General features: G+C 41.3%; 1 protein-coding gene across 1 annotated transcript in view; it reads left to right on the plus strand.

Annotated features, from left to right (window-relative positions):
- LOC108714051 (protein BEAN1) overlaps positions 1 to 15,027 on the plus strand; it is a 30,156-nt gene that overhangs the window by 5,460 nt on the left and 9,669 nt on the right. The window contains exons 2-4 of the mRNA XM_018257897.2: positions 1,032 to 1,148; positions 7,492 to 7,698; positions 8,239 to 8,362. Coding sequence (XP_018113386.1) covers positions 1,088 to 1,148; positions 7,492 to 7,698; positions 8,239 to 8,362 — 392 coding nt within the window. The 5' untranslated portion in view covers positions 1,032 to 1,087. The remainder of the gene's footprint in view (positions 1 to 1,031; positions 1,149 to 7,491; positions 7,699 to 8,238; positions 8,363 to 15,027) is intronic.

Consider the following 15,027-nt stretch of genomic DNA (forward strand, 5'->3'; position numbering starts at 1 on the left):
ACCTTGACAGTCAAGTCCATAATTTAAATTTTCCATCCCCCTAACCAATTTAGTTGCACGTCTGTGCCCTTTTATATCTCTCTTAAGGACTGGAATTCAAAACTGCACTGCATACTCCAGATGAGGCCTATAAAGAGGCATAATTATGTTTTCGTAATGCCCTTTTTTATACATAATCCCATGGGAGTAATAACTTCCATCTGTAAAGTCTACTCTCTTTATATGTCGCTGGCATATTTCATTTTACCCTATTAGAGAGAGTAGCATGGCAATCCCCACATAAATCTATAAATATTGTTATGGGCATAAAGTTGCCTATGCAGAATAAAGCTGGCCATAGACGCAAAGATCCGATCGTACGAATATTCGTACGATCGGACTTTCCCATCTCCCGACCTGCCACTAACCATTCAGATCAAATAAAGTAAAAAAGAACAGATCAGCCGATGTTCTGCTCCTGACAGCAATCGAACGAAAGTTATGTCCGACCAAGGCTAGTGACAGTCTCCCTTTGAAAATCGTTCGATCGGCAATACATGCAGAGATATTATCGGCAGCCTACAGAAATCTTTTAACCTGTCCAATCGACCAAATGACCGATCTCTGCTGGACGAAAAATGATGTATGAATCCTCGATTCGTACGATCAGATCTTTGCGTCTATGGCCAGCTTAACTCATGTTTTGACAACATTTTGTAGAGACAGTGACTATAAACTCAACCAGCTCATGCATCTACTTGCGTTAAAATCCAAGTAACCACCATGGTCCAAAATAACTTTACACTAAAGTAATATCTTAAAGGATCTTTACCATATGAATTGCGTGTATGTGTGTGTGTGTGTGTTTGTGTGTGTCCTAAGGGTGTGATCATGAATGTATCCATAAAAATCAATAAATGACAAAGCGTATTCTCTCTTTCAGGTCCTTCAGCCTCCTAAACAAGGACTGAACATTTTACTGCTGCTTAATTATATTGAATTATACAGTATTTGTCTAAAAATGTACTGTAATACTTCTCATCTATTTTTAGATCTGGCTAGAAGAGAGAATCACCCTTCCAAAAAGGAGGACTTAACTGTTACTTGAATGAATTGCCCTTGCCAGGAATCGCACCCAGTTTACATGTCCATCAAACTGACGTGCACAAGTAAGCTCATCTGTTATGTTCTAAACAATAGTTATAGAAGTGGTGCAAATTTGCCTCATGCATTAACCAATAACAGCAAGTCAGAAATTAGATTTAATCAATCTAATGCAGTTTGATGTCTTGATTATGGTTCTAGTGCAAATTTGAATCCTACTGAAAAAGAAGCCTATAAAAAGCTACATTTACTTTAAGGCCTGCATTAGCAAAAGCCGGGTTGTTATCTTAGATATGGATTTGTAACATAAAATAGTTTAGCAGTGGATGTCATTCTCTATTATTTTCATGAATCCTTCTCCATCATCTTTTTTTTTTAATATAATAATAATAATAATAATGATTAAGTAAAAATAGCAGTAAATTGTATGTATCCTTTCTTAATCTATATAGGAGACCTGTTTAACCAAAAAATCTTTGCTGTCCCTTTTCGAGCCTATAAGATATAAAGCTAAACTATCTCATTTATAAGTAAGGGTTTTTTCACTTTATAGGTTAAGGCTTAGTTCATAGTAAGTACAGAGATAAACAATCCCCGTTCAAACCCAGATTATGGAGGGCCACAAAAAACAATAAGGACATAAATCAGCAAAACATTTGGGGGAACAGAACCATAAAGATGGGATGAGTATTGTATTGGGACAGTGGGGCAGTTAAAGCTGTTATTGTTCTTTGAAGGCATGCCTCTACCAAAGTATTCAACTAACAAGCTTCTTAGAGATAATTCTTAGGGCATTCTAAGATACAGATAGGGTGTCTGAATTGGAAGGGGATGAGTAATGGAATACTCCAAGCATAAGAATTGCATGAACATGCATATAACCTTTAAAAGAGATACCATGCTAACATTCTTGATCTCCCGTACTAAAGAACAACTCAGTAGAAGGCTTTTGGGGTATGGTGGCCCTTTAACAACAATGGCACCAAGACACCCAGTGAAAATACAGCAGCCATAAAACTGGAAACATTCATTATTGGCATTCAAGAGAGTGGTGCTAATGTATGATTGGCTGGAACAGCAAAGCAAAAAGCATCTCGAGCCTATTGTACATCTCTGCATGGAGTACAGCCTAAGGAGATAGATGGTGGAACCCAGAGGACTAAGAGAGGACATTGCTTTTTTCATTAAAAAGAATAGTGAATATTTATGTCTGTATGTTTTAATGAACCATAAGAAAAAATATAATAATATTACATTCAACATTCACCCTTTTTTGTATAATTTTGTATCCATTATGCCTATATGAACCTACAGGACCAGGGTTGGGCCCAGTCTGGACCGATGGGGCCCACCAGGTTTTTTCCAAGTGCCTAGACCTGCTCCCTACTTGAAACACTGTGGCCCTCCTTACCTTCCTTCCTGCCCTGACATACAGCACTCACCAGCACATGTTTAAGATCTAATATTTGACTCACATTTGACTTCACAACAACATGCGCTCATAGCAGCAAGTGCTCACTGCCAGCGTTGGACTGGGCCGGCGGGACACCAGTAAAAAACCTGGTGGGCCCTGCCGGCCCAGACCCACTCTAAATGGCCAGTGCTCCGTACCTCCCCCTGCTATGGCAGGTATGCGCTGGCGTGGGGAGAGGGGAATTTGCAGCTTGGAAGGGGGCCCTTGGGGGTTGCAGGGGCCTGATGTGGCGCAGCCCCAGTGGGTGCAGAACCCCCCAGTCCGACCCTGCTCACTTGCAATAGCAGCCATCTCCTTCGACCATTCTCTAAGATTCACTTAACATCCTTTTTCTATTCAAACTTATTTTTGGAGCATAATGTGCTAATTCCCAGTCAGTCTTAGACAGTAGCACTAAGCAGATGCCAACAAAATCCTTGGGGTATATCAAGCAAGAAAAGCTATTTTTTTCATGTAATTAGTAGGGTAATTTTATAATGGAATTAATTAATTGCAACTCTCAGCAGCTGGCAAAAAAATACAAGTGTAAGGATTTGTTTTATCTATGACTTGTAATGTCCAAATGGGCTTTATGATGAAAATAAATAGCTTTACAAGAAAAATAATTGCAAGCACATTCTCTACAAAGGAAACAGCTTGTAAAAATACAGAATTAAAAAAATCATTGTGTAGACCAAGGCTTTAGTCGAAATAAATTTGCCAACATTCTTTCATGCCTTCCGCATGAGCAGCATCAGACCTGTAGATGGTTTCTTGAAGCTCAAGAACCAAACTGATATTATCGTATCTTTCCACTTAAAAAAGAGCATGAAACAATTAAAAGAAGAAAATGGCAATCTGGTTATCAGAATGCTTGAGGGAGCAATTAAACATTTCAGTGACTGCAGAATTATTTCTGGCCCAGTGTGACCACTTCAAGGTCATTCGGCAAAACTGAGGAAGTGCAAAGATATTCGCTACTCTGAGATAAAATGCTGAATGCTTTCATTTCTTATTCCAAATATTTTCTATATGCAGCACAAACTAGTCATTTTAGAGAGATACACTTTAATAAAGATGTTTATTGGGCCAATTTACTAACATTCATATTTTGTTAATTTTCACTAATTATAGTTTTTTAATGCACGAACATGGAGAGCTCGACCCAATCCCAAGTAATGCACTTGTTGTGTAGGGTGCTTATCCGGAAGACCCCTCCCTCTCATAGGGGTCAGTGGGATAATAGCAAAAAAATTCGGACGAACACTTGTTAGTTGCAATTGTGTTTAAACAGTGATTTATTAAAGCCCAAAATATACATCACAAAAGGGCAACGTTTCGGACCCCTCCAGGCTTGATAAAGGACCCGGATGGGTCCGAAACATTGCCCTTTTGTGATGTATATTTTGGGCTTTAATAAATCACCGTTTGGACACAATTGCAACTAACAGGTGTGCATCCGAATTTCTTTGCTATAATCATATTTTTTAGTGATAAAAATCATGGATTATACTGATTACTCTAAACCATGAAAAAATTGTGATTTATAGTATGAAATGAAAACGCCTAATACAAAACTTCATGTAGAGGTCAATGGGATTTGTCCTTTTCCAACTATAAAATCTTTCTTTAATTCAAGCATTTAGAGGCTTTCAGTTTTTTGTTTGTATTTGTATAAGAAATTAAGAGGATTTCAAGATTTTCATATTAGTATTTGGATTTTAGTTCAGAATTTATTTTTGTACATGCTTTTTATATTAGGCTCTTTTCATAGAATACTTGGAATTCATGGTTTTGCGAGAAAATATTTTTATTTTGTGGTATGTAAAACCACTACAATCATAATGATAAATGAGCCTCCCCGAGTGTGTTATAGCCAAAGCATAATGAGGATTTTACTTAGTGTTTATGTATTTCAGTAGACGGATAATGATGAGGGTGTAGCTTATTGTAAACACAGAACATTTCTAGACTGACAATTTCTTTATATTATAGAATAGACATATCGTGGCTCATTTATAAACAGTGGGCAAATTTGAACCTGGGCAATAACCCATAGCAACCAATCAGTGATTAGCTCTTTTCAGCTAACTGCAGGTTGAAAACTGAAATAATCGGATTGGTTGCCATGCAATACTGCCCAGGTGCAAATTTGCCCAATGTTTATAAATATTCTCCAGTATGTTCCAGGCATTTTCCATACACTTGGATAGACAACTCCATTTATCACTGATTGATAATGCTGTTCCTTTACAGATTCCAATCAACACTTCCATCAGCACAAGCTAGAAGCAGCTCCAAAAAAGCCCTGAAATTCTCAAATTTATGGAGTTTTCCATCAAAAAAAAAACTCAAACATCATGAAAGCTACAAACATCTTCAAATGGTTCGAGGAACCTCTGCCATTGAGTTCTACATAACCTTGACAGGTTTTAGCTGGAGTATTTTAAGATTTGAGCTATTTCTAGCTTTGGAGTATAATAAATCTCGAAAAATCTATTTTTTTTTTTAAACCCAAAATATTTATCTTTTTTTTAACCTGAAAATTTGAGTTTTGATAGAAAAATACCCTCGACCTTTGATAAATAACCCCTAAATCATCTACCAAGTGGAAGAACCAAAAACAGTCACAGTCTACTGCGGGCATCCCATCTCCCGCCCCTTAACTATCCCCTAACTTGTGCATCATTTAGACATGCAAGTGAGGGAGTAGCAGCAGATATAGACTAGGGCCGAGCTCACAGAGCACCTTGCACAAGATTTTTTATATGGAGCGAACATGCTGCAAGACCCTGGACAGAAATGCTCTCTGTATGAGCACTAATGGTGCATTTTGTGCCATTTAGTGCTCTTGCAATTTTGCCTAGAATAGACACATATTACCCTGATTGTCTGTGGAAAAAGGGAATGGGACTATAAGCCTTACTTGTAGGAGGGGTTGGGTGGGTTATTTTCAAACTTAATGTTATTTAAAATATTTCAGAAATTTAATTTTAGCCACAGAACTGCAAAAAAATGGAAATGGGGAAAAATAAAGAATACATCACTAGTTTTCTCTTCAAGTGTGACACAAGCGTGCCATTTGGTACAAGTTATTACCATGTGCCATGGTTTAGAAACAAATCTCTGCCACTTGATCCTGTGCCCACATAGCTAGTAACTTGTACCACTTATACACATCTGCTTGCCCATACCCCCAGTGAATAAACAGAGCATGAACTGAAGTGAGGAATAGTTGATGATATTTATCAAATCTAGGACTTTTTCATGACATCCCTCAACAAGTTTCATGACTACTGTACCTGTATAAGCTAACTGTACGGGCTGATTTGATTGATTTGAATATACAACCTACCAGCTGTGGTTGGTGAATTGTAACTAGAGTTTAGCCACAGGCACTTTCTTACTATAAATTCAAAGTTTACTTTCTGCAAGTGTTTCAACTTTTACTTCTGCATAGTGAGCTATGTAAGGGTGGTGGCCCATGTTCAGATTGAGGAAGATTAGTTGCCCATTGACAACTCTCCTCTTCTTCGGGCAGCTAATCTCCCAGAAATGCCTTCCCGCTGGCAATAACGTGTGCCACCACACCAATCACAGCTGACCAATCACATGGGCTAAATCAAAAATGTTTGCTTAAATTCGAAAATCCTCTGAACACTTTTGCAATGTACATTAATGTGTTAGTGGCTCTGAATGAGCACTTTCTCAGATATTAGCAGTTTTAGACAGTTTTATACTGCCATGCTGGCTTTTAACTCAACAGCCTTTTGAAAGCCCAGAGTGTCAGCAACCCTATTCTGTATACTTTCTATGTACTTCCTGTATTTAAAGGAAAACTATAACCCCAAAATGAATACTTAATCAACAAATAACAAATAATTTATATCACATTTAGTGGCATGTTAAAGAATCTTAATAGTAAGTAAAGTAAATATTGCCCTTTTTACATCTCTAGAACCACCATTTCGTGATGGTCTGTGTGCTGCCTCAGAGATCACATCACCTGCAATACTGCAGCTTTAACTGTAACAGGATGAAGTGTGAAAGCAAAATATATAACTTTGTCTGTTAATTGGCTCATGTGACCTAACATATTTGGTTTGTTTGTGTGCACCATGAATCCTAGGATCCCAAGGGGCGGCCTTTATTTTTTAAAATGGCAATTTTGTATTTATGATTACCCACATACTACTAAAAAATTATATTAAGAAAATTATTTATTTACATGAAGCGGGGTTTTACACATGATCTGTTTGGGGGTATTGTTTTCCTTTAACTAACCCTATGGTTGCTGAATCTCCTGAATATCTCAGGAAACAGCTAAGAACAGAAAAAAACATGTAAATTGCAAAAGTCATCAAAGAAGCACCCTGAGTAAGCTTACATCAATTTTTTTTTTTTGGTAGATCTATTTGAACACATTAAGAGAAGTTGAGTCTAGGATATTCCTGGAATGCCAAGTCTGATGTTGGGACTGTTGCCATTTGCTCTTACACTAATACCTACAAAAGTAGAGTGGTGTAAGTAACCAAAACATTTGGAGTTCACATGAGAAATGATTTCTGGGAATAGAGTTCCTTTAAGAAAAGTAGATGTTATAGGAAAATTGAGTCAAATCCAGTTATGGTGATAAGTCCTCTAAATCTTCAAAATATATAGTGAATAGCTAGCACAGAAGTCTACTATGACTGATGAAAAAAAAATGTTCAGCCTACTGTAAAATATTAGCATATTTGAATTTACCATGCAGTTCTTTATATAGTTACGTTAACTCTACGGGGACTTCTAATATCCTTGTGTTTTACAACAGTGGTGCATTATGCCATATATATACAGCCAATATGAAAAGAATAAAAAAAGTGTGCAAATAAGTACTAAAGTCACTGTTAATTACATTATTTGCTCAGGAAGCATTTCTGAAGTTTATAATGTCGTACTCATTCCTTCAACAGAAGTTCACTCAAACCATAGTGCCTTTCCTGAGTATCTTGGTTACGTCAGGAGCAACAATGATACCAGTTTATTGGTTTCTCCTTTGGTCGTGGCTGGGATAGTCATAGGCCTGGTTCTATTTCTGTCCTGCGTCACCATCATTATCGGAAGTCTAAGGAAAGATGGAGGAGTACGAGACTGGCCCCTTGAGGCAGAACCCAGTTATGGTAATTATCGAAAAACATAATATGCAGTAAAGTATATAATTGTAAAGAGGTGAATTGATCTGTCAAACCTGATTTCACTCTTGCAATACAGCATGGTTAATAAATGGCTTTTTTTAACTGATCAATATAAAAAGGCTATTTCCCAGCAGTAAGCTGCAAATCGACAGTGTGTTGCAATATCTCCATTGCGATATTCTAGGATTTATATTTTAGAGCAATTTAGATTTCCAGCAATTGTTCTGAATTGTTGTGAAGCAGCTAAACGTGTTGTTAGCAACTATTCTATCCTATTCTTTGCAATAGGTGACTACATTTATCTTAATACAGAGAAGTTGGGCAGTATACTGAACAGACTCAGTATAAAATTGGCTTTCATGTTTTTATCAGAAATGCAGAAGATTCAGGTTCATCAAAAGCACAGCAGACAGTATTCCCCTTTTACACTGAGCTGGTGTCACTCGGTGAAGAGTTCTATGTACCTTTTCTTAACTCCGTTTTATCTTGAATTTCCTGACCTTTAACTTATATTGTTTTTCCTAGATGGAATTTCCTATGTGGCATCTATTGGAGACTTGAGATCTGCCTGCCCTGGGGACTTAACTCCAACATTTGGATTTGGTTCCTACTTGGAACTTAATGTTTCCTACCCAGATGCCCCTCCTTGGTAAGAGTTTAATCACTAAACTTTGGAGCTGCCATGTAATTTACCATTCTACATTTCTAATTGTTATGTCATATTCATTTTGGTCTATATGACCACACACATTTCTTTATTTTTCTTTGTTTTTGGGATCATTGTTATCATCAAATATATTAAACCTACAAGTTTCTCATTTTGGAACTGAACTATGGGGTGTTCTACCTGGTTTAGGGGAGCTGACTAGTAAGAAAACGGTGGGTTGGCCAGTAAGTTTTTTTTTTTGTGTGTATATTCCAGTATATATGGCCCTGACACGGTAAATATAAAAAATGACTAAGGATGTTACATTTTACATATATACAAATATTGGGGAAATATTTGTTCACAGCCTTTAGTAATTTTCTTTATGCATTGTTTTTCACTCAAAATTACACAAATTCTTTATTGTGCAACATAATTGTTTATCGTATTAGATAATGTACATGATATAAGCCATAAGAATAATAGTAAAATAACAATAAAACGACTGCATTGGAAACTAATCATATGCCACATCAATTTATCATATAATATTAATGAACCAGCAGCACTATACCAGATTCTAAACAAATATACGGCTTAATCAATTGCAACCTTTTGATACCAAATAAGGCCTAAAAGGGTACTATATATTATGGAGGTGGTGAGGGGATTATTTTCAGCAGTCAGTGATTTCTTACTGTGTAAAAACATAATTAAAAATGGAATAAAATAAACATCAATCACATTCAGCCATTTCATTAAGAGCAATGGACAGTAAAACAAAATTTATTTTAAAAATTATTTTGATCCTGACTTTAAATGGGACCTGTCATCTTAAGAAATAATTCCATTTCTTTTGTGTCAGGCAAAATAAAATGTACTTACAATATATAAATTATTTAAATTTTGTTTCCTTCAGTCTTGGAATTATACATCACATCAAACAGGCAGCTGCCATTTTGTGGACACTGTTATTAAGGCAAGCTGTGCATCATGCCAAAATGTTTGCTAGGATAGGGCACTAAATGAGCATGACCATGCATTGGCTTCACAATTAGATGGTGAGGAGGAAGGGGGGGAATGTGGGGAGTGCAGTGACTTCTAGGAAAGTGAAAGTAATTACTTGCCCCGCCTTCATGCCTGAGCAGTATGTGCTTGACAGCAAAGATTTTTAAGTACCTTTTATAACAGGTATGGATGTTTTAATAAAAATATAATTTGGGTTTCATGTTTAATTTGAAAAGGGCTTCTATTCTACAGGTTTGTGACAGGTTCTCTTAAAAAGAAACGGCAGGCTGTTTTTTTTTTGTTTTCTTTTGGACGCAAAGCCAACCAGGAATATATGACCTTAAAGGTTTTAAGACTTTTTTTTAAAGTAGAACTAAAGCTTAACTAAAGTAGTGGGCTAGAAATAGTTGTATATTATGTTTTGGGATTCTGTACCAGCCAGTCCTTTAGCACAGTCCTTTAGACCTGAGCCTCCAAAAATACCCTAGTAGCTCTCCATCTTCTTTTCTGCTGATTCACTGCACATGCTCTGTGCTGCTGTCATTTACCGAGCTTAGGGGCTGACTCAAAATATACTGTACATATGGAATATCACTGTCACAATACAAGATTGATTAGTACATGGCAGCACAAAAACCAGTGCAACTAGCATCAGAATTTAATAATCTTGTAGCATCATCTTATATTACAGGCCAACCTTATTTTCTGCTTGATAATTTGCAACAACTGATAAATTTAGCTTAGCAGTTGCTCAGAGCTTGTGAGTCACAGGTACGTTCCAAGATGGTGACCCCCTGTGACAGGTTTGAAATCCAGGAACATTGCTACTATTGGAAAGCTGAAACTTTAGGCTGGTGCAGTAAGTTCGGTATATAAAATATGGCAATTTTAGCCATATTCATTTTTAGGGTTTAATTCTCCTTTAAGGAAAACTGAAAACTGCATAATGTATATATGCAATGGTTTTAAAGTTATTTGTAAATGCAATTGCAGTTGAAAGCAATATTTGTTCATCTCATTATTTTTGGTCTAAACTGTGAAAAAGAGAGATTTTTGTACTTACCGTTAAATCTTTTTCTCTTGTCCTATATTGGGGGACACAGGCACCATGGGGATGAAGATCCTGCAGCTGGAGATGGACACTATGTTGCAAAATATGACTCCTCCTCCTGCTCTGGGCTTCATCCCCTGCCTCCTCCTATTACCCTCAGTTTCAACCGAAGAAGGAGCAAAACAGCCCAAAACAGAAGAGAAATCAAGAACAACACCCTCTTAAACCGAAAAACTTTTAATAGAATACAATTGAACATGAAAATCAGCACGGTGAACGTGAAGAAACAGTGTCAGAAAAGGGAGGGAAGGCCTGTGTCCCCCAATATAGGACAAGAGAAAAAGATTTAACGGTAAGTACAAAAATCTCTCTTTCTCTTGCCTAATTGGGGGACACAGGCACCATGGGGATGTCCCAAAGCTCCCCCAAGGGCGGGACACTGTAGATCAGGTGCCTAGCTAACAACGGCGCTGAGCACCTTCCTCCCAAAGGCAGCGTCGGCTGATGCATGCGTGTGGAGCCTGTAGAAGCGAGTGAAGGTATGAAGGGATGCCCATGTGGCCGCCTTGCAAATCTGATCCGCCGAAGCCTGGTGACGGAAGGCCCACGAAGTGCTGAGAGAGCGCGTAGAATGAGCTTTCACCTTGAGCGGGGGAGTCGTCCCCCTGATAGAATAAGCTCTGGAAATGAGGGATCTGATCCATTTCAACAAGGTAGTCTTGGCGGCCTTGGTACCGCGTTTGGGCCCGTCGGGAATAATGAAGAGAGCGTCGGTTCTTCTAATCTTTTCCGTGGCTTGCAGATAGAAAGAAATAGCTCTGACAACATCCAGGGTGTGTAGTTTGTGCTCAAGCGGACCCTTCGGGTTCGGACACAAGGAGGGCACGACGATATCCTGGTTTAAATGGAAGGTGGAGACCACCTTAGGCAAAAAGTCCGGGGTGGGTCTGAGAACGACCTTGTCCATGTGGATGACTGTGAAGGGCGATTTGCAAGATAATGCCGCAAGCTCAGAAACTCTTCTAGCCGATGTGATCGCCAGAAGGAACAACACCTTCTCAGTGAGTGTGGACAGAGGAAGCCGTTCAAGGGGTTCAAAGGGGTCCTCTTGTAGGACAGACAGAACCAAATTGAGGTCCCACGGAGGCACAGGGCAACGATACGGTGGAATGAGACGGGTAGCTCCTTGAAGGAAAGTCTGAATTTTTGGATTCATGGCTAGTTTACTCTGCAGAAGGATTGACAAGGCCGATACCTGCACCTTCAGGGAACTCAGAGCCAACCCATTCGTAAGGCCATCCTGCAGGAAGGAGAGGACCTCCCGGACCCGTGCCAGTTGTGGGTTGAGATCTCTATGTTCACACCATGATATGAAAGCTTTCCAGATTCTGTGGTAAATTTTTGCTGAAGCAGGCTTCCGAGCTCGAAGCATGGTGGGAATTGCATCTGGAGGTGCTCCCGAAGTCCGAAGGATTAAGGCTTCAAGAGCCATGCCGTTAAAGCCCAGAGACGAGAATTCGGGTGGACGACCGGACCCTGAGTGAGAAGGTCTGGCCTGTGAGGAAGACAGAAGGGGTCGTCTGCCGCCATGGCTATGAGGTCCGCGAACCAGGACCGTCGAGGCCAGAACGGGGCCACCAGGATGGTCTGAGTTCCTTCTCTTTTTATCTTCTTTATCACCTTCGGTAGGAGAGCCAGAGGTGGGAATAGGTACACCATGGAGAAGCTCCAGGGAATTACCAGGGCGTCTACTGCGTGAGCCATGGGGTCGAGGCTTCTTGAGACAAACAGCTGAACCTGTCTGTTGGTTCTGGACGCCATGAGATCGATGTCTGGTAGGCCCCACTTTGCGACGATTAGGCGGAAGACGTCGTGGTGTAGGCTCCATTCCCCGTGATCGATCGTCTCCCTGCTCAGATAGTCTGCCAACCAATTGTCCACGCCGGGTATGTGTACCGCTGAGATCGCGGGAACGTTGTGCTCTGCCCACAGTAGGATTGCTTGAGCTTCTTTGAGGGCCGTGAGACTTCTGGTTCCTCCTTGATGATTTATGTAGGCCACTGCCGTCACATTGTCGGATTGGATGCGAACAGGCTGACCCCGGAGTAGAGGTGCCGTGTGTTCGAGGGAGTAGCGTATGGCCCGAAGCTCCAGAAGATTGATGGGGAGCCTCTGCTCCTCCCGCGTCCATAGGCCCTGTACTGTGGTTTGGTCTAGGACTCCTCCCCACCCCCGTAGACTGGCGTCTGTGGTAAGAATCTTCCAGTGAAGTGGCGGAAAGGGTTTTCCCCCCGTCATCCGGTGTGGTTGGAGCCACCAGTAGAGGGAGAGGAGTACTCGGCTTGGGATGGCTATCTTGCGATCGAGGTTGACTCGATCCTTGCGTTGGTGAAGAAGAATGTGGTGTTGAAGCGGTCTGGTGTGGGATTGGGCATATGGGATGGCAGGGAAGGAGGCGACCATCGTGCCCAGAGTCTGCATGGCTGAACGGAGGGGGATTGGGTTGGACCCCATGAGAGATCGAATTCGAGTCTGGAGAGTTCTGACCTTGTCCTGTGGTAGGAAGGCTCTCCCTTGTCTGGAGTCCAGGATGAGGCCGAGATACTCGATCGATTGAGTAGGATGTAGGTTTGACTTGTTGAAGTTGATCGTCCAGCCCAGAGAGGTCAGGGTCTGGAGGACCTGAGATGTGTGTAGGTGAGCCGTAGAGGCGGAACGACCCTTGACCAGGAGATCGTCCAAATAGGGGATAACGGTTATTCCCTTGAGCCGGAGTTCCTCCAAAGCCGCCGCCATGACCTTTGTGAATGTGCGTGGAGCTGAGGATAGGCCGAATGGTAGAGCCACGAACTGCCAATGTTCGCCATTCACGAAGAATCTGAGAAAACCGTGGTGAGCTGGGTGAATAGGTATATGAAGATATGCTTCCTTGATGTCGATAACCGTCATATATTCGTTGTCTTCCATGGATGCCAAAACTGATTGGATGGACTCCATTTTGAAATGGCATTTTCTGACGAAAGGATTGAGGTCCTTCAGGTCTAACACGGGTCTGAGTGAACCATCTTTTTTGGGGACCATGAAAAGGTTGGAGTAGTAGCCCCGTCCTCTGGCGATTTGTGGAACGGGTTGAATGGTGCCCGCCGCGGCCAGGTCTTGTATGATGGCAAGGAATTTGTTTCTGTCTGAGATCTTGGCCGGCAGTCTGGAGACAAAGAATCTGTGGGGGGGCTTTTGAGTGAAGTCTATCAAAAGTCCGTGTGATACAACCTGAAGGACCCAGTGGTCTTGAATCTTGTTGTGCCATACCTCTCGAAAGGATTTGAGTCGGCCTCCTAAGGGTATCCCTTCGGGAGGGGGCACACCTTCATGCGGTGTGGGGTTTGTCTTGTGAGGGCTTGGAGGAAGACTTGGAGGAAGACCAGGGTTGTCTTTGTTTGCCTTGAAAGCGGGAGCGAAAGTTAGAGGTGGCTTTGTCGGAATGTGTCTTTGACCTTTGTCCTTGCCTGAAAGGTCGAAAAAAGGGCCTCCTCTTGAAGGGAGGTCGCTTGGGTCGTGTTTGTGGGAGAAGGGTGCTCTTGCCTCCAGTAGCCTGAGAGATGATCTTATCCAGTTCAGCCCCAAAAAGTAGTTTACCTTGGAAGGGTATGCTGACTAGGGAACGTTTGGATGTTAGGTCGGCGGACCAAGTCTTTAACCAGAGAAATCGGCGAGCGGCTACAGATTGAGCTGAAGCTTGAGCAACCAATCGAGCTGCGTCTAGTGCTGCGTCAACAATGTAAGAAGTGGCATCTGCTATTTGAGAGAGCATATTGTCGGTAGTTGGGTCTTCCGATCCAATGAGTTGTGCCACCTGTTCCACCCAGATCTCCATGGCCTTTGAAACCCAGGCAATAGCAAAGATGGGACGGAAGGCGGATCCTGACGCGGTGAAGGAGGATTTGCAGAAACCCTCTAGACGTTTGTCAATGGGGTCTTTGAATGCAGCCGCGTCGGCAACGGGAATGGTGGTATTCCTGGATAATCTGGAGACCGGAGGATCAACAGCTGGAGGTGAAGACCAGAGATCAATGCATTCTTTAGGAAAGGGGTAAGTCTGGGTGAATCGTTTGGAAAGCTGTACCCTGTGATCAGGGGTTTTCCATTGTGACTTGATAATTTCATCGAGCTGTTCGTAAGCTGGGAAAAGGCAAGAGCTCTTCTTGTGTCTCTTGAAGATGTTCTTATTTGGTTCGACCGAGGGGGAAGAGTCCTCTATGTTTAATGTGCTTAGTACTGCTTGAATAAGACCTTCTATTTCCCCTTGAGTTCTGGGAGTGTCTATGTCAGGATCAGGGTGGTCCTGATCTGAATCGTCAGCTGATAGGAGTTGACCTTCCTCATCTGAGGGAGAGAGGATTTCCCCAGGGGATTCCGGAGGAGAGGGTGCGTGACGTTTTGACGACCCTGTGCGGCGTTGAGACGGTGAAGGTTGAGATAAATGTTCAAGAACCTTGTCTAGGGTCTCTGGGATGCGGGCCAAATGTTGAATGCCTGCAAGTGAGAGGGATATGGCCCTAAGCAGTTCAGGATCCGAAGTAGTAGCTGTAGGTAGTGGTAGTACATCGGA

The sequence above is a fragment of the Xenopus laevis genome, chromosome 4L, assembly GCF_017654675.1.
Source record: "Xenopus laevis strain J_2021 chromosome 4L, Xenopus_laevis_v10.1, whole genome shotgun sequence".
NCBI classification, from domain to species: domain Eukaryota; kingdom Metazoa; phylum Chordata; class Amphibia; order Anura; family Pipidae; genus Xenopus; species Xenopus laevis.